Raw genomic sequence first — 20,966 nt, forward strand, 5'->3', positions numbered from 1 at the left:
TTCTCCTGAAGAAGAAAAATAACCCTATGTATTTCAGGGTTGACAGTAATAGGCGAAACATACAAATGGTTCTCTGAGGGGCAGTAAAATGCTCCAAAATGCTTACAGAAAAATTCCAAATGTAACATAATGTTTATGGAGCACCGCCTTTATGGCCATAATTTTCAAAAAGTAATATTTCTGACTGGCATGAATTACACAGAACATATTACAGAGATTAATATCAAAGTTAATACCTTAAAATGTCTCCCTTTATGACATCATGATTGCTTTTCTCATATTAATGCACATTCTTAGTGAATTTCAGGATGTGCCAGTCTAAAGCAAGGAAACCTTCACTGGATTAAGCTGCTTATGTTTTCACTTTTCCCGTCATCTCATTTCAACATATCCCTCAACCTCCTCTAAAAATAATTCAACCAATGCCAACTCAAAAGATTATAGTAGATCTCCTATTAATTTCACTCTGCCTCAAAAGGAGCTTATCATTTCAGCTTATAATTATATATGCAGTGCTGTCAACTAATGTGTAAGTTCCTTGTGAAAACTTATTTTCATGCTGTTTATCATCAGTTAAACCATTTAGCAATTAAACAATAATACCATCAGTTAAACCATTACTCTTATGGTGTAAAAAAAAAAAAGAATATGTTTTCCCTGAACTCCTTTCAAATGTTTTCTCTCATCCAAAAAATTAATCTCAAAAATTCAGCTCCCTTTAATCCTGCTTTGTGGCTTAGATTCTTTAGCCCCAGAAGCCCTTGTGTTGATTTTCTGTTATACCCATGCTAATGTAAAATAGCCTTTGGTACGGTGGGGAAATAATTATGCACAGAGATGATGTGCCTTTGATGCTTGACATTGTCAGGTAGATCATGGTAATAAGGATTTAAGAATGTTTCCCCAGATAGAAGGAATGACCTATAAAAACCTCAAGATGCAAATGTTGCTTTGCATTTGGCATTGAGAATATTCTGCAAAATTCTTTTTGTGTACAGAGGCAATGCTTTACAGTGGTTCCAAACATAAGTTTAGAGCCAGACTGCTTGGGTTCAGATCCCACTGCACTTATTAGCTATCTGATTCTGGATACATTTTCAATGAGGGTAAATTCAAGAATCTAACTATATTCTTGATTATAATTATACATAGCCATAAATTTTTAAATTATACTTCTCTTACCTGGACAGTATGTTTAAGCAAGGAAACTACTTTTCCAGTGACTTACACTGTCACTGAACTTAAAATTGACATTGCTTCCCCACTTACCTGGTCTGTCTCACTCTATTTGGCCTCAGCAGAATAATTCAGTGATTATTTACTGTCTACTCCGAACACAGAGAACAGTGGCCCCAACCAACTTCATCTATTTGGCAGGATCAATTTCCTAATTGTTCAGTTGATCAAGTTTATATTTCTAGATAATTGTCTCCTAAGACTAAAGGCAATTTGTGTGGCCTATGTATTTCTAGGGGAAAAAATATATGCTATAAGTAATTAGCCAAATTTGAATACCATATAATTTACCTGCGCAAAAATTATTATAACTAGTGTGCTTTAACTGTTACTTTAATGTTGATTTTAAAGGAGCTGGGATTGTAGCTTAGTGGTAAAGAATTTGCTTACCACACATGAGGCACTGAGTTTGATCCTCAGCACCACATAAAGATAGATAAATAAAGAAAATTAAAAAATATTTTTTAAAAAATATTGACTTTAAAGGTCACACTCAATGATCTTTGTCTGTCTTCAGCTCAATCCAAGACCAAAACAACAAATACCTGTCTGGTAATTACAATGATTAACAGGGGAAAACAGGCCAAAATAATAAGCCTTTTAATTAAACCTATATAAGAAAAATCTGCACTGAAAAAAAATAGAGAAAAAACTTTAAAAGCAATGATGATTCTGTCAGTACAATAGGATATTCTTATTTAATCAATTTTCCAATGCTTTTATTAGTGACTATATTATTTTTACAAGAATAAAGTTGCAAAACTATAAAAATTGGGCTGCGAATTTAATTACATACTTCTTCATTTATATATATGACAAAGAAATTCACAACATGGCATTTAATTCTTATTTTAATTCCTTGAAATTAACCCTACAAACATTTCTCAAAGAAATTTGAAAGTCTTCAAAGTACATCTCTGTTTTATATTATAAAATAGATTTCCATGGTTGAAAAATCACAAAACTAAGGTTACATATTGCACACCACCATCATATTTAAGTACTGTTTAAAAACTATGATATTGAATAATTGAATCTGATTTCATTTAATTGCTTTTATCTAAAGAATTTTTAAAGACATTTATTTTCTGTTTTCTTTATGTGTTCCCTATTATTTCTAGATGAAAATTAATAGGTAATTCAAGACATAATTCTGTAATTCATTGATCACATATTCAAAGATACCTACAAAACGCATCTCCAGGATAGAAGCTTCCATACAGCATCTATTTGGAATCAGATTATTTAAATGGTGCCTTGAATTTTGAATTTGGTGCAGAAACAATTACCATGTACTAAACCAGAATATTACAAATGAAGATATTCCAACACAAAGACTTGGATGATTTTGTTTAAATTGTCAATGGTTGACTCATCCAAATTCTCCTCATTGTCATCCATCGTGTGCCAGACTTCAGGGAAAGGAGATGGTATCAGATGCAGAACTGGAACACCTAATAAGAAAGAAACCACTTGTCATTTGGGGCAGGTTGACAGCAAGTAAAGCAGAAAGTGGCTTTCTGCAAGCAGAGGGAGCTCTGTACCACATAAGGACACCTGATAATTCATCATCTGTTGGACACTTCTTTATAGCTTACTCTCGTACTCCAAAAACATTCACTCCTTAAACAAGTAATAATTGACTCATTAAATAAGTAAAAAGCACCTACTACCCACCAGTTCTGGTTCTATGAGTTGAAGTTTCTTTAGTGAAAAGACAAAGCCATGCCATGTGAAGCTTGCATTCCAGTGGAGAAAGAAGCAAATAAACACATATCAAACATAATTTTAGAAAGTGATAAAGTTTATTAAGAATAATTAAATAGGGGGCTGGGGGTGTGGCTCAGCAGTAGAGCGCTCACCTAGTTAGTGCGTGCAAGGCCCTGGGTTCAATCTTCAGCACCACATAAAAATAAATAAATAAAACAAAGGTATATAAAAAAAGAATAATTAAATAAGGTAAAGGAATAAAGGATGAGAGGCAGGTAACAGGGTGGGGGGGACACACACCAAAGGAAGGGAAAGCAAGCCATGCACAGATCCAGGATTGAGCATTGCAGACAGCAGTATTAGCAAGTGCAAAGTACTGAGGCAGGAATGTGCTTATCCCGCTTGAAGAACAACTAGACTGCCAGTGTGGCTGGATCACAGCAACACCTGGAAAGTGAGGTAGAAAGTGATATTGAAGAAGAAGAACAGAGCCAGAAAATGGAGGGTGTTATAAGCAATGGTAAAGACTTCAGGTCTTTTTCTATAAGAGAAAGCCACTAGACCTTTAAAATAATAACTATCACAATTGATTTACATTTTTAAAAGATAGCTCTAACTCCTATACAAAGAATAGAAAAACAAGAATAAAATCTGGGAACAAACTCAGTTGGGAGGCTACTGCAAGAGTCCTTGGGTTGATTCAGACTTCCAACATCCCTTCTTTTTTACTGTAATTCCATTTTTTTCAAATTCAAAAAATCTTTATTGGATTAATATTTTAAATGTACAGTGTATACACTACATGGTGACAATATTTACATACAATTCATATCTTCATATGGTCTTTATAATAAAAAGTTTCTCACAATATAACCAAATGCAATAATAGGATATGATCAATAACTTAGAAGAAGTGATGCATAGAGGTTATTAGGAAGTTTAACAATTAAAAGCATGTTTAGAACTTTTATAGACACAGAAGTGAAAAGGGACTTTGTATTACAAATGCTTAATTTAGATATACCCATCTACCAAAAAACTTCCACCATCTTGACACAAGGATATTGCTCCCTTATTGACCAGACAACATTAGAGTTACACAAAGTGCAAAAATACAACCTAACTTTTTAGGCGGTGAGGCAGGATATCATATTATATAGGCTCTCATCAATATTCTACATGTAAAAAAATGAAAGTGTCCTCAGGATTTGGAATGACTTCCATGAAAAAAAATACAAGCCATGTTATGATATGGTAGATAGTTAAAGTTATGGTTTAGATTTGGAATAACCCCAAAGCTCAGTGTCCCCAATGAAGCAATGTCCAGAGCTGGGGCTTTGGGGAAGTGATTGGATCATGGGGGCTCCGACGTCATCAGTGGATTCATCTGTTGATGGCTGAATGGATCATTGGAAGGTAGGACCTAATTTAAGGAAGTAAGTCAAGTAGTCACTGGGGATAAGACCTTGAAGGGTTTATCTTCTCTCTTCCAACTTCTCTCTCATTCTTTTTCTCTTTTCTTTATTTTTTGTTTTCTTGCTTTGTTTTATTTTAGTTTTTGTTTGTTTATTTTCCTGGTACAGGGGATTGAACCCAGGGCCCTTTGCATGCTATGCAAGCACTCTACACTGAGCTACACCTTCTAACCCCTTCTCTCTGTTAATTAAATTTAATGGTTCCTCACACTTATAGATTGTTGCAAATCAGAGGGAATAAGAATTATTACTAAAGTCCAGTACCACACACCAGTATTCAACTTGGATGCTACCACAAAGACCTAAAAATGGATGTGTGTTAGGTATGAATGTGGATCACAAGGAAAGAGACAAACTAAGGACAACTCCCAAGAGTCTGACCTGAACAACTACATAAATGTAGACTGTTCACTAAGAAGGGCAACACTGGGAAAGTAAAATTTACTTTGAAGCCAGTCTTCCTCCATATCAATGAACAATGGTGGGTTCCATCATTTCATTTTATAACCTGAAGAGAGAGGCCTGGTAAGGGAAAGTAAAAGCATTATATGTTGCATCTAAATCATATCTGGTGTCACTAAAGATCAGGTGAGGAACCATCTAGACTTCTTCCTTCTCATTTAATGTGGTTCAAGCATCTAACTGCTTATAGGCACATAATCAGAAGATACATATTGGCCAAAGTTTGTTCCTAGTACAACGTGTATACTTCCTTTTGAAACTATAGTTCTCAATCAAATTAATTTTATTGTCTATTTTTAAATATTTTAAATACTTTTGGATTGGTTCAAATCATTAATAAATAAATTTAGCATAGTCAATCCTTAAAGAACAGTCTTAGTGATTATAAAGCGCTAGTTATTATTTATGTTTAATATGCTCCTTGAATGTACACACATGTTAGAGACCTGAAAATCTTCAACACTGAAGAAAATTATCTGATGGTACCAGGAAACTAAGGTCTGAGGATGAGCCATGGCTGAAAACATTGATCTTAATTTACTTTAAAGAGGAGATAAGTGATATGTAGCCTTAAAATTTCAAAATGCACATAAAATACAACAAATACAATAGATAATAAATAAGTGCACCTGCAGAGGTACTGCTACACACACGTGCATGTGCGTGCGCGTGCGCACGCGTGCACACACACACACACACACACACAAACATTACCTTTTCTTAAAAATGGAATATGGTCATCCTGAATAATACCTCCGTGACCCAAATTCTGGAAATACTTCCTCTCCAAAGAGTGATCCTTGAGCAAACCCAATTCATGAAGTTCATGTTCTGCAGATGATAATTAGATAGCAAATGAATATCTATTTTTATCTGATCAAGACTCAAAACATCCTTTTGAAGGAGTTGGAATCTTAGTACATGTAGCCATCATTTTTTAAAAGACTATGCAGCAGTGAGCATGGCCATACCAAGAAAATACACATCTGATTAAATTTAGTATTTACATTTAGAGTAGGAAGAGAGAGGAATGGCTTTAACCTTTCAGATGAGAATCTCCTTGAAGGTGGAAACTCAACAGATGATGGAGAATGAGAAATCAAAGGAAAAGAGGGGTTCACTCAGGTATGTAGGTGCTTATAAGTCCAAATGCTGCATAAAGAATGCCTAAAGAAGAGATATGGAGCTTAAAAGTGGAATACTCAAACATAATAAGGATGAAGTATGTCAAAAGACCACTATATGAAAAAGAGGTACCTATTGTGACCCACATGAGTGGTTCCTGATTAGTAGCATCAGCATTACTTGGGAACTAGTTAGAAATGGATATTATCTAGTTTCCCCTCAGATCTACCAAATCAAAAATTCTGGGGTGGAAACCAGCAACCTGTGCTGTAACAAGCCCTCCAAGACATTCTGATGCTTACTCAAGTTCAAGAACCACTATCCTACATTCTGTCACTCTTGTCATCTTGAACATATAACCCATGTACATAAAACCTATGTGACATATGTTACAAGATGATGAACAATCACAAGAAGATTATAAAATAACTAAATAAAAGTTCCTAAGATAGCTATTTATTTTTTAATTGCTAGATTTATAAGGTGAAACTAGGCCATCTAGTAAGCAAGCACATATGATATGATTTTTGGAATATTGGGAAGCTGTAGCCACCATCAAAAACAATATTCCTATTTATTGATATTCATAATTCCTTTGTGATAGGACAAAAATTTTCCTTATACAATTAGAGATAGAGTTTGAAATGTAAATACCATGCAGAGGAGTAGCACAATGCATTAAAATTGTATTAAGGTAAATGTTACTGATATAAGTTCATTTGAGTACAAGAAATAAAAGAAGAATGCAAATTCCTTAAAAGAAGATAAACTCAATCTCTGGAGGTTACCAATAAACTAAGAAAAACATGGTGTAAGAAAGAGGTCCAAGAAGTTTATATCAATAATGCCAGAATAATGATTCTTTCAAAAAGGAATTGAAATTCGCCAAAGACAAGAATCTGGAAATTCAAGTTTCTCTTGTATCGTGTCTAGATCTTGATACTGGCAAATTCTTAAGTCATGGCAAAGGCATGACAGCAGTGCTTTTCCCACTGCTTAGAAATAATAAAATTCCGTCTTTCTCCAAGAAGTCTTTGTGTCCCATAAAACATTTCTGGCATGAAATTATTGCTTCAAAAGCAGCCTCCTAGCCTGGGTTTTATTATAAAAATCCATCTCGGTTTCATCTTTTCCTGACGCCTCAATGGTTTGTCTTGTTTTGTTCTGTTGGTTTTATAAAGATGGGAACATGAAGGGAAGAAGTTAGGCTTTCCTTTCTCTAAGTCCCAACCTCTCTTTTGAGCCACAGGGTATCACTGTTCCTTGGCCTGATCATCCTTGATCTCTCCTACTAACCCTCCATTTATTTGGCTTAAAGTTTAAATGGCTCTTACTGGATCTCTTCTCTTGTATCCTGATCACTTACTTCCTTAAAAAATTTAGCTGAGATTGTATTATATAAAAAAATATTTGATAAAAGGAGACTTTTATCAAATATTTTTTGATAGGAAGCAGTAGCTTGGTAGGAATAGACAAACTCTAGATAGAGGAGAGGGGTTGGAGGGTAAGGGAGGGGGTATTGGGTAATTAATGATGGTGGAATGTGATGATCATTATTATCCAATAATATGAAGACACAAATTAGTGTAAATATACTGTGTATACAACCCGAGGTGGGGGGAGGCTTAAATGCATATAGTTTTGTGAAACAGTCCAAGTCTGTCAAGGATGCATGTATATTTTTGTCTTTGTGACAGTCTAGAAAAGTCATAACTATAGAAGTAAAGATTTAAAAAGAAGAAGAAGAAGAAGAAAAGCAAGATTTTTGTTTTCCTGAGGAAAGGGAGGAAAGATAAATAGATAAGCACAGGATATGTTTAGGGGAGTTATATTATTTTGTAATAATGTAATGGTAGATACCCAACATTATACATTCATAAAAACCTCTCTTTTGAGCCACAGGAAACTACATAATATGAAGAAAACTACATAATATGAAGAATAAATCTTAATGTAAGCTAAGAACTTTATTTGATGATATACAGTTACTAGTAATATATCAATACTGTTTCAATTTTAACAAATGTATTGCAATATCACAAGATACTAATAATCAAGTAAACTGAGGAGGTAAAGATCAGGGGAGGTGTATGGGGATTCTCTGTATTACCTGTTCATTTTTTTGTGAATCTAAAATTAAATTAATGAGCTCTATTAAGAAAAATATCACTTGGTTTGGATCCTACAAAAAAAAAGAAAGAAAATAATGTCTATTTAAGGCAGAAAATGGATGATGATAAAAGTAGAAAGAGAACAGAATAAAAATTAAAGACTATCTTTTGGTATCATCATAAAGACATAATATTCATCATTAGTCGACACACTTTGCTAAGGAAAGTTTTCCCTAGAAATTCATTCTATATGCATCAAACAGGATTCCGAGGAAATATTTTCAAACCATTCCTAATAATATGCAGATGTAGAATGTAGTTAAAATACTACATTGAAACTTTTCCCTTTCAAAATAGAGATACACACAGGAAAATAAACTGGCCCTATTAAAGAGATGGGTAAGGATTACAAACTAATCATTAAGGCAAGAAAAAGGTCATTAAAGTGCATTACACATTTAAATCATACACTTAAATCATAAAATTTGAATTTTAAAAATGTAGTGTTTGTCAGTACAAAGAAGTCATGTGTTACTTTCTATTAATGGTGCTTACCGATTGTTTGAAGTCTCTGAAACCATCTGGAAGAGCTTGGGAAAAAATTGGGAAATGTTGGGTTTGGAGCTCCAATTAAATCCAATAAGACCATTAAATCCTAAGGGAGAAAAATATGGTTACTTAATCACAGTCACCTAAGTATGTTTCATACTCATCAACAGGGAAAAACAATCAGTCAAAGCTAACTGCATTTTAGTAATTGAAAATGCTACAGGGAGCTATTTAAAACAACAAAAGCTTTAATAAGAGAGAAAAGCTTCTGTCAGGGAATGGGGAGTAAATGGGAAGATACAGGTAAGAGGACACAAAGTAGCAGATATGTAAGGGAAGAGTTTATGACCTAATGTACAATCTCAGGACTGTGGTTAATAAGAGTGTACTGTGTTCAGGACTCTTGTTAGATGAGCAGGTCTTAGATGCATTTGCCAAATAAACAAAGGGGAGGCAGGTACATGAGAGGATGGACATATTAACTAGCTTCACTGTGGTAACCATTTATTATCTATATGTATCCCAAAACATCACCTTGGATAATTTAAATAAACACAATAACATTTTAATCAATATTTTAAAAAAGAACAAAGGCTTTGGTAATATTGTATGTTAGTTATTTTGGAGAACTTTTTCAATCTTGCTTATGCAATGTGGACAAACTGGCAAAGTGTTAATTCTTTGTGCATACATCCCCCAAAAAAGGATGTCACGAAGGATACTAGTGACATCCGGATTTCATAGATTAAAGAAGAGTATATTTATTTTCAGATGGAAGTCCAAGCCTGTCAGATCTTCTACTCCCTCTAATTAGCCATTTTACCTTTAATCTGTGATGACATGACAGTGTATTGGAAGCACTTGAATAAACTGTAACTATCCATCAAGGAACAGGAAAGAAAAAGTCCTTGTAAAGGAGCTTTATAACGTTGTGTCTCCAGATTTCCATTTCCTTGTGAATCAAGTGAAGAGCTCCAACTAGCTAATCCCTAAAGATCCTCTCTAGTTATATGCCTCTATAATTAAACCAGTGTTCCTTGACTTATTTGAGCCATAAAGCATCAGCAGGCAAGAGGACTCCCTCAAGACTACTTCCTAGCTTAAGACCTCCTGATTTATATAAGTGAAATGATGTGTGGGTAAATATCTAGTATAGATCTTAACACATAGTAGATGAATGCTGTCAGAGTCTGTGATTCTAAAAGAAATAAAGATACACTTATTAATTTTTTATTAAAAAAGAGTATGTTCTAAAGAGGTAGTATTTATGAACTCATGAATGATAATTAAATGCATGCATTTTAAAAATAATAACCTTTGAAGCAGGAACATATTAACAAGGTTGGGTAAGCTATTAAAAATTTGTTCTGGGGATAAAAAAAAAAGCGGTCTTTGCCATCACTATGGATTCATATATATAGACTGAAAAATAAATAACTTTGTTCTTATGCTGGTCAACCAATTCTCTCCTCCTTCTCGGACCTTTTAGTTGCTTGGGCACAAGTGAATGAATGAAGCGTGGACTATATTCCCCTGACCCATTATGAGCAGCCAATGGACACTACACAGGATAATACAAACTTAAGGTATGTTAGTCATAGAAGACATTAAATGTGACCACTTAGACTCCTATGGTGACGGCCAGTGGAGAGTTTAGGAACAGGTTATCATTTATGCATGGTATGAGGATCAGGGATGAATGAAGCATCCTGGGAAGAATGAAGTAACACAAGGTCCCAAGGTGGAGTTAGTGAAGTCTTGAGAACTGAGTAAAGATAAATATGGGAAGAGTGTCAGAGTCAGGAAAGGATTCAGGAATAGGGGGTGAGGGATTAGGGATGGAATGTGAACTCAGGAATACGAATGAGAAAATGAGGCTGGGTGTTGGGTCCATTTCCTGCTAGGGTAGCAGGGTTTTAAGGCAGCATCAAAATGTCCCCAACCCTCATGTCAAAAATGCCACAATCAAACCAACACATGAAAATATCATATGCCCACTACAATGATGACAATGTTTTCATGACACTGAGAAATTCCTCATCCCCATCCTCCCCTTACCCCATTTCCCAGGACACCAGCTTCCATTGCCTTTACAAAGGCTTCAAAGAAGGAATTTGCTCTCTCTACCTCCATACACTATTTGAAGACTGTGCTGCCCTTAAACCAAATTGAATCTGATGATTCCTGAATCTGATTTTTTACATCATTTTAATTAAGCTCGGTCAAACATGGCTTCTAACCCAGAATCATTTTTCGTAGCTCTGGGATTCCTCAAAAACCCAACGCCTGCCAAGGAATGTTCTATGATAAACACTCTACTCCAGGGATTTCATGGCACTTTTAGGTCTTTACTTGGCTTTAGCAACCTTTTCTTTAGAGGCAGAGCCTGAGCTGCAGCTCCATGGAAATCATCCAGACTCACCATGCCATGCAGTTGGTTGGTGTCTCCTGCTCCAGGTGGGTGTGAGGTTGACGCCATCTTCAGAGCTAAGTGCTGAGACCCATACAGAGAGTCTTGAGGAGACCAGTGAAGGAACGCCTCTTCCCCATCAAAGAAAATTAGCTGGAGTGAGAGATCTGGCTTGGAGTCAAAGGCATTCTGGCAAAAAGAGCAATAAAACGAGAACAAAAATGCTGTGATGATTAAAAAAATAAAATAAAAAACAGCACTCTTTCTTATTAACTGAGAAAAAAATAGACATGCCATAAAGAAAGAAAGATACCAAAGCAAGTGAAATGATGCCAAATTTTATTTCACACCACTTCCTCTCCAAAAATCATCACATTTCCCATGATCTACACTCATATAAATCTCACCTTCTCTCTGTCCCTCTGAAAATAGAAGTCTTACATTTGTTTTTACTCCCCAGAGAATTGTGAAACTATGGAACTGCTGTGATGAACACTGTGATAGGCCACCAGTTCCCCTTCAGGGGGACATGATACCCCAGTTGCTGGGGGAGCTGTCAGCAGCTTCAAGGACTGCCTGGGTTGCCCATTCTGGGCTAGTCCTACATCCTGTAACTGGCCTAAACAGGTGTGAAGGGCTCCCTAATGGTGGTTGTGCCTCTAGAGCGCCTCAGAGATTGGCCAAGGCTGCTGTTGAACCAGCACCGCAGCTTGGCTTCTTCCCTGTCCAGTTCCATATCTTTTCCCTGCCAGTGTTCATCCTCCCTCATAAATGACCTGAATGCTAAACTCCACATCAGAATGTGTTTCCTGGGGAACACAGATTGAAATAAATGCACATCTTTCTTGCCTCTCACCTTACTGAACTCTGCAATTTTTTATTGAACCTACATTCAAGAATCTGCCCTAGGAATGTTATAGGGACACTAAGAAAAATTATAGGCTTTCCTTTAAACAGCCCACACTTTAGTTGGGTTAGGAGAGATAAAATAAGTTCATAAGCATGGTAAAATGTGCCAAGAGCCACAAGTGTAATATAAGTCCTCAGAAAACTGGATAGAGTGAGAGACAAAAATCTTTGGGACATCAAGGAAAGCATTATAAAAGAGACAGTATTTGAGCAGGCCAAGAAGGTGAATAGGATTCTGATCCACTTTACACTTTACACTCTTGGACAACTTTTACCTTTTGGGTTAGTCCTTCTGGTACTGAAATCCCCACAATCCTTCAACCCCACTGAAATCACTCATACTGAATTGTTTACCTTTTCACAGCCCTTGGCCCCCATGATATTCTCACTTCAATCCACATTCAGCTTAAATTCCAGTACATCATTCTAATTGCTCCCTTGCCTCTCTCTGCCTGGTCAGACTTTCCTGGCAAAACACTACGTCCAATTCTTTACCTACCTTGTGCCTGCTCTCATGGAGCTGAACCAACCACACTGTTTGGTCTTGCTTAAAATTCATGACCACAAACCTCAAGTTGGCGTGTCATGTGAACTTCAGTCACACTGTTCTTGGCTCATTCACCCTCATACTCTGCTGGCTTTTCACATTCCTCCTCTCCCTGACCTGCAACACCTCAGCCGAGCTCACTCCCAACTGATGACCTTGATTTCTTCCTGCAGTGCTCATATTAGATGCCAGTCTCTCCACGTATGCTATAAATCCTATCCCCTCTCATTTGTTCAAGGACATCACTCCAAAAATACCGTTTCTCCTACATCATCAATGTTTCCATTCCTGCTGGATAATCCCCATCAACCTGAAAATACACATTTGCAACTGTCATCTTAAAATATTTGGCCCCACTATTTCCACCCCCATTTTTAAGCCTTTTTACAGAAAAACTCCTTGACAGAGTTTATCTATTTTCACTGTCTCCAATTCCTATTCTTAAACCTACCCCAATGAGGCTTTATCTCCTCCATCTACTAACACTGCTCTTGTCGAGGACACTATCACCTCTACATGGCTAAGTCTAAAAGTCAACTCTCAGCCTTCATACTGTATTTTACCACATAATCATCACAGATTTTGTGCCAAAAAAAAAAAACAGAAATATTTTTTGGAAAAAAAGTGGGGGGTATGACCACTGTGTAAATTTTTTTTTAAATTATGCCAGTATTACTTAAAAATCACTTATTACTAAACTGTCTATGACGCAAGATTAGGATGCACAGAGTATTTATGACTATATATTAAAACTGAAGAGTCCAAATTGGCACACATTTCTTCATGACAATTTAGCAAACATATTTCCAGTCTGAAAAAGAAGTGACATATTGATTGTCATTGATTTGTGCATTATAGTCAAAATACTACACTTGAGAAAATTTACTACAGTGTTGCAAAGTATTAAATTTAACAAAATTTAATCTGTGGCCAAAGAGTCTGCATGGCTATCACTGGTTTTGTTATGTGATGCACTTTTCTCAGTGCCACTTAGACAAGATGTGTTTACCATTAGTACCACAGCACTTTAAACTAACCACACAAGTCAGTTTTCAGAAATATATCAATAGTGCACCAAATTCTCAGCTCACAGGCTTGCAGTTCCCGAGAAGAAAAATGTGCAACCATGCGCCACTGGTGAATACATTGCTGCTCTGGTTACCTTCAAAATGGTATGATGAACAGAATCACAACCATGCAATGATTTACACAATGAAAAGTTATAAGCCAGATTTTGGACTGAAAAAACAGGGCACAACAATTATGCCCTAAGGGACTCCCTCTGCCTCTCCTATATGGCCCCAGAAACCAGATCCCATGACTTCTTCTTCTTCTTTTTTTTTTTTTTTTTCAATTATTTTCCTGGAGCATGTCTTTTAAGGAACTTTTAAAATGAAACAGTACATAGGAGTGAACATTCTTGAGCCTTTACACAAATGAAAATATCTTCATTCTGTTGTCATATTTGATTTGGCTGGATATGAGGATTCTGCAATGCAAATTATTTCTATTTAAAATATTTAAGGCCCAATTTCATGGTCTTCTAGCTCCCATGATTTCTACTGAGAAGTCAAATGCCATTCTCATTCTACTTTTATATGATCTATTGGAATTCCTGGAATGATTCTCCAGAAGTATTCATTATCTCTTTTCTTACTGTTCTTCGTTCTAGAAAAGATAGTTCTTCTACTTTAGAATCCAACCCTTTTACTGATGTTTTAAAATAGTTTTTTGTTTGTTTTGTATTGGGAATTAAAGCACCCAGGGATAGTTTGTCTCCAAGCTACATCCCCAGCCTTTTTTGTTTTTTTATTTTGAGACAGGTCTCGATGAGTTGCTGAGGCTGACCTTGAACCTGCAATCCTCCTGCCTTGGCCTCCCAAGTCACTGGGATTACAGGTGTACACCACTGCAATTGTATTTAAATTAATATTTAAAATAGGGACTGGGATTGTGGCTCAGCAATAGAGCGCTTGCCTAGCCCATTCGAGGCCCTGGGTTCGATCCTCAGCACCACATAAAAATAAAATAAAATAAAGATATTGTGTCCAACTATAATCAAAAAATAAATATTTTTTAAAAATATTTAAATAGTATTTTTAATTCTCAAGAGCCTTTTCTTACTCTGTGATTGTTCTGTTATTATGCATTCTGGTTTTGTTTCATGGATGTAACTACTCTCTCTAAGGATATTGAAAACAGTGTTGGGTCATCTTCTGCTCCTTATACTATTCTATTTCCTCCAACTTCATTTTTTCAGTTTTTATTATTTATTTTGCTTTTTTTTCTTTCATGATGGAGACTGTTCTCAAATGTCTGGTCATCCTTTGTGTTTATTCATATTAAAGAATAAACACTGAAACACTGGTTAGAGACACAAATCGGTTAGCTTTGCTGCAGCATAATCTAGCACTCATGAAGTGTTTTTATTGAGAATCCCCAAATGTCCCTCTCTGTGACATAAGGTGATCCACATTCTCCAATCCTCCAGTTTCCTATCTGGTGGGTATCTGCTGGCTGCTGGTTATCGGGTTCTGGAAATGGGGAAAAGACTGACCATCTCATTGTTCAAAATATAGAAATGTTCACTTAATCTCCCGGATTTCCCTGTGGCACCTCATTACTGCTCTTGTCTATATCTGATGTCCCCAAGTCCAGAATCTCCTTGATTCAATTTCTTTAGAAAACATTCTCCCATCTTCTCAGAGGTGCCCTGGGGCGCTCACCTACCCTACCTGCTGGTATGAATCAGGAATGTAAAATTTGAGTGTTCCTTATATGAATTTATAAACTCTCTGCACCAGCTCCCTGCCTCACCTCTGCCTCCCTAAGAACATCATTCCTCCAATTCCTGACTCGTTCCAGGATTTCATCAGGAGACCAGCTGGCTTCATCTGATTCTCTCCCGATTCTGATGTGTCATTTGCCATCTCCATCCACTTCTACCTTCATGTTGTGGTTCCTGTTAATATGTGTGCCCTACTTTCTTCAATGGTGGAATTGTTCTTATTGTTTTTAGGGTGCTCTCATAAAAAAGAGAAGAAAGTGTCTTCATCATCTGAAAACTAAGTTATCTGTTGCCAAACATTTTGATCATCTTAATGTTGCTCCTTAGTTAGCCCACAAATTTCATTTCATTTTAAACCTCCAAAACTCCTGATAGCACTAAGCAGAGGATGTAGCTGTGCAACATACATGCACTCAGGATTTAATAAGTACCAAGCAGCTAAATAGATTTTCTCATTGGCAAAGATGCAAGATGTATTCTTCAGAAGAGACATTCTAAGCTTCCGGCTATTTAAAGAACTTTTAATGCTTCCAAAGTTCTAGCTCCAAATCAAACAGCATAATTCCAGAGCATGGGGGCAGTTCCAGGAGGTAGTGTCCATCTTCTGCAGCCTTAAAGCTTTGGGTGCCTCACTGAAATTTCAACAACAGGGTGATTCCAACAATCAGAGCAGTGACTTACTTTCATTCTGTTCTCTTAGTACAAGTTCATTTAGGCAGGAGTAGACTGTTGTGGACACTGACCCTGAGTCCCATGAGGCCACCTGCTCTTTTTGCTTCTTTTCAGGAATGACAGAAAAAATAACAATGGCCTTCCATTTCTAGCAACTTAGCTTGTACCTTGGAGCTAGAAGAATCTTTGTGGCCTGATTTGTGCAGGTCTTCATGAAAATATTATAAATGCCTAGTTATCAGGGTTCACATGGTTGGTGAATTATCTGCAGCCATCCCCAATTAAGAGATTAAGCTAATGCCACAGTAACAAAGTATAACAAGTCACCCCAAACTCAATGGATTAAACACAATAATTATAAATGCTCCTGGGACACATCTTCCATGAGTCAGCCAGGGAACAACAAGCCTACAGTGGGTTGGGCTGGAGTAGCTCTGTTTCACCCTGCATTCAGTGAGGTTTCCTCTGCTCTATGTGTGTCTCTGATCCTCCTGCTAGAACTGGAAGGCCAGCCAGAGTCTGATCTTCTCAGGGTGACAGCAAAGAAAGACACAAAATAGCAAGCACATTCCCAGCCTCATGGCATATCTACTAACAACCCACTGACAAAAGCAAGTCAATAACCAAATCCAGAGCCAAAGGACGAGGAAGTGTAACTTGCTACAAGGGAGGACACAGCAAAGTCACAGGCAAAAGATGTGGATATGTAATTACAATCCTATTACTGGAGATGGGAAGGGCTGCCAAGAATTGCCATCTCCCAGGTCACTTCCCACCATCACCGGCCCAATCTATGATGGCTGAAGAACTTAGAATAAGACCTTAATGATAATTTAGTTAAAATATAACTGGAAGAATAAATTCGATGCTCTCCAAGTGTACAGTCAAAAAAATTTTTTAAAAATCCTCTACATCACCCTTTACCTCTAATAGAAAAGGCAAAGAAGAGAACGTACATGGTGACTCAAATTTTTAAATGGCAATCCTCATCCAACAATTCATTCAGTACTTTTTATTTCTGGTCACCAAAAACATGTGTGAGCTATGTGGCAAAAGGTAAAGCTGCTCACCAAGAGAAAACACACCAGCTAAACAAAACCGTGCCTTTACATAACGCTTCATTTCATGTCCTTACACTAGAAATGCCAATATGAAAAATTAAGCTGTTATATCAGCTTCTGAATTCCCTCACCCATTGCTGGGGAAAAGCACATGTGAAAAGCAGGGCAGAACATGGGATAAAAGCATCATAGAAGGTTCAGAAAACAAAATAAGATGGAAAAAAAAAACCCCAGAGAAACGAATACTGAGAGAGTATAAACAATCCTTGCTTTCTTCAAGTTCTGGACATCCACAAAAATAGAACCAAATATCTCTATTACTTCCATTACAAGATAAACCTTTTACTTCTTTATACCCATTGTATCAAAGGTTGGACCCTTCATAAAGCTCTGGGGGAAGAAAAGATATTTTTTGCCCATGAACAAAGTTTTTTGTTTTTGCTTTGTTGTGTTTACTTGGTTATGAGTGATATCAGAACAAAATGTCTTCATCTAGTTTAGCACTTTTTTCCAATAGCCCCTGAGAACACAGAGACTGAAATAACATCTGAGAGTCCCCAAAGTACTTTGAGCTGGGAGGATAACAAAAGCTCTGCTATGCTACATAAAATTGAGCTGAGATTCAGAGATAATAGCAATAATGCATTTCTGCTTCATGCTTTTCATCTCGATATGTCTGAATTACCCACTCTACTTTAGAACCACGTCCCTGCAGCTCCCTTCCCCCAACTCAAGACCCACCATCTCTCAAATCAGAAGGCTGTGATGTTTCATCACTGTATAAATAAGAAATAAACATAGTTTATTATATAACAAAATTCTTATACTTGGGCCTGTACTAACCTTCCTCCTTCTTCATTATTTGTAAAGAAATGTTGCATTTAATTTAATATGTACTCAAGGATGGCAAATCAGGAGCCAATTAATGAATGTACTGTCACATATCTTAGGCTTATTATCCATCATTGACAATTTGAATCATGTCATCTTCCAACGAATATTGCTTCAAACTCATATCATTTTGAAACAAAATACAAAAATATTCCAAAAAGTTTCAATTTCCAAATGGCCTTCTCACTTCCCCAAGGATTCCAGAGTTCACTCAGAGTTACTGCTAATATATGTTATCCTAGGAGTCAACAAAAGGAAAGTAGATACCTTCAAGGAAAGAAGTCTCTTGTCTAAGGCTCGAGCAAGTTCCAGAATCATTGCACACGGCACAGCTGAATCAGTGGCTCCCACAAACACTCTGTGGTCCCAATGGGGAAAATACTTGGAGTCATAGTGGCAGGCAAGGACCAAATGTCGTTTAGCAGTAGGGTTAAGGGTGCTGATGATATTTGAGAAAGACCGGTACCCAAGGGGCGTCTTACTCAGAAAGGTGTCTACTTCCAAGACCCAGTCGGCCTGAAGTCTCTGAATTCGCTGCAGGATGTGCTGATCAAAACAAAAACCAAAATTTCAGATCTAAACAGTTTTCATTTATTAATTATGTTTTTAAAGTTTTATGTGATAGATTTCAGTACACATTAATTGTGCTTATTAATAGTAGTAAAACATTGCTATTAATTGCTCTTATAATCCTTAGCCATTTTCCTATTTAAAGAACAAACTCATCCTCTCCCTCTCCCCTAATCTTCCTTCTATCAATCAATCCCAGCCAATTGTTAATACTAACCAGTGTTAATAGTTTGCTGTAGGTCTTTCAACATAGCTTCTCCTTGCTTATATGAACCTGTTAGCACACCAACGGATACATCTGCCAGAGGGTTGTTCATTTTATATGAAAAGAATCCTACTTTACACATTACTCAGCCCTGTTGCATTCCTCACTTAACAATGTATCATAAACATATCTACACATTAGGATGGAGGCAGCTGGTTCAGAAGTATTAAAGTCAAGTTTTAAGGGGTTGGGGTTGTGGCTCGGTGGTTGAGTGCTTGCCTGGCATGCATGAGACACTGGGTTCAATCCTCAGCACCACATAAAGAAATAAAATAAAGGTATTGAGTCCATCTACAACCAAAAAAAATTTTTTTTAAAGTCAACTTTTAATATTTCTAAGAGTCTAAGAAGGCATGATTGAGAAATCGTATATATCAAGGTCCTACAGGTCTCTAAGCTCTTTGAAGCTAGGAATCCCTAAAGGTAGCTGTTTTTGTCTCAAATGCATAGCATGTGCCCCAGGGCCAGCAAATGTTTCCTTTGTAATGAATATTAACTGAAGATAATTGACACCCACATGCCAAGGGTCATGGAGAAAGAGCTCATAACAAGGGAATGGGTGGGGATAGTTGAAGCCCCTAACCACTGTAAGAATCAATAAGCAACTCTGATCCATGTTACATATCAAGAAGCTTTGGGGGGGGGGAGTGGGGGGGGTCTGGGGTGTGGCTCAGTGGTAGAGAGCTCACCTAGCACGGGCAAGGCCCTGAGTTCAATCCTCAGCACCAAATAAATAAATGTATTTAAAAAAAAAAAAAAGGAGGAGAAGAAGAAGCTTTCCATCTGCATCCAAGACAGGTCCAGACCCATTGCTAGTGCTGGGAAAAATAGAAAAGAATCTCTTTCCACGCTCTCTTGCCCACCTTGGGCCTTATGAGCAACGTAGTGACTACTGGGAAGAAGGAGCAGATGGAGACAGGACCATCACTTTCGGGACTGGAAGTGTCTGCTTTAATGACCTAAAATTTGTGGTGTGAGAAGAATGGGTAAGTTTATTGCTATTTCATTTGCCCTTTCCTGTCCTTATTTTCCCCTTGCCTCATTTTTCTTACTATATTATTTTTCTTTCTTTCAAATATTATATACATGTTTATAAGTTATTTTTTTAAAAACTCAAAATGACAAACTAACAATCAAAATAACTAACAATTTGTCCCACAATTAACATCCAGAAGGGATAGACCTTGAGAGGATGAACAAATAACTTAAAATAATTGAAAACAAATGGGAAGGGTGTATTCCCCAAGGAAACATAGGATTTTCTATGCTAGCCAAGTCTTATGTGGCCTGCTGCTTGCTAATGTGACATGACACGTAGGCAAGGGCTTTGGAAAAACTATTGCAGGAAGCTTCCAGAGAAAGGGAACTTAACAGGGGTAAGATACTGATTCTATAATCAGTCCTAAACAGACCAAATAAACAAGATTCTCAGCAATTCATTCACTCCTTCCTTTTTATAGCGGGTGGGTGGTGGCCTAAAGAACATTGTCACTGTCAAAGCTTATTCTTTCTTTCTTTTTCTTTTTTTTTTTTAGGGTGTTATTTTTAATGTTAGGTTTAGGGTTGGGGTTAGTGTTAGGGTTAGGGTTATGGTTAGGGTTCCAAAGCTTATTCTTTCTATACAAGTTTACATGTTACCTTTTTATATTAGCAAAAGAAATGCTCATAACCTTTTTGAAATCAGCATTCATGTTTCACTTATTTTGTAATTCTCCACAAAAATTCTTAGCACTGTGCTTTGCTTACAGAAGGCTATGGGTTGACTGTAAAAATAAATTGGGGTAGATGCAATAAGAATATATAAAATTATATAATACAGAACCTAACTCTTTGAATGGAGAGAAAAAACTGTGCAGCTAAGATAAGCTTTTGTACATATGAAAATGAGTTTATCCCTAGAGTATAAAAAATATTTTTCCATAGAAGAGATCATCTTAAAAAAAGTATGTATATATATATATAAAATATGTGTGTATATACATATATACACACACACATACACAAACTCCAGAATGTATATGTGTGTGTGTATGTGTGTGTGTGTGTTTGTATATATATATATATATATATATACTCTAGAACATCTGGTATCCAGATGATAAACTGCTCCATAAAAATGGGTTCTTTGACACCAAGAGTAGCCTAAAGAATGAACTGGGATTTTTAAAAGTTTAATCTGTTAGCA

At 36.6% G+C, this 20,966-nt stretch overlaps 1 protein-coding gene across 1 annotated transcript in view; it reads right to left on the reverse strand.

Moving 5' to 3' along the window:
• Positions 1-1,938: 1,938 nt before the first annotated feature.
• Positions 1,939-20,966, reverse strand: part of Qpct (glutaminyl-peptide cyclotransferase) — a 30,001-nt gene continuing 10,973 nt past the window's right edge. The window contains exons 3-7 of the mRNA XM_015479757.2: positions 18,214-18,492; positions 11,091-11,267; positions 8,675-8,774; positions 5,598-5,714; positions 1,939-2,690 (exon numbers count right to left, since the gene is read on the reverse strand). Of these exons, the coding sequence (XP_015335243.1) occupies positions 2,545-2,690; positions 5,598-5,714; positions 8,675-8,774; positions 11,091-11,267; positions 18,214-18,492 (819 nt within the window). The 3' untranslated portion in view covers positions 1,939-2,544. The remainder of the gene's footprint in view (positions 2,691-5,597; positions 5,715-8,674; positions 8,775-11,090; positions 11,268-18,213; positions 18,493-20,966) is intronic.

The sequence above is a fragment of the Marmota marmota genome, unplaced genomic scaffold (genome assembly GCF_001458135.2).
Source record: "Marmota marmota marmota unplaced genomic scaffold, marMar, whole genome shotgun sequence".
Taxonomy (NCBI): domain Eukaryota; kingdom Metazoa; phylum Chordata; class Mammalia; order Rodentia; family Sciuridae; genus Marmota; species Marmota marmota.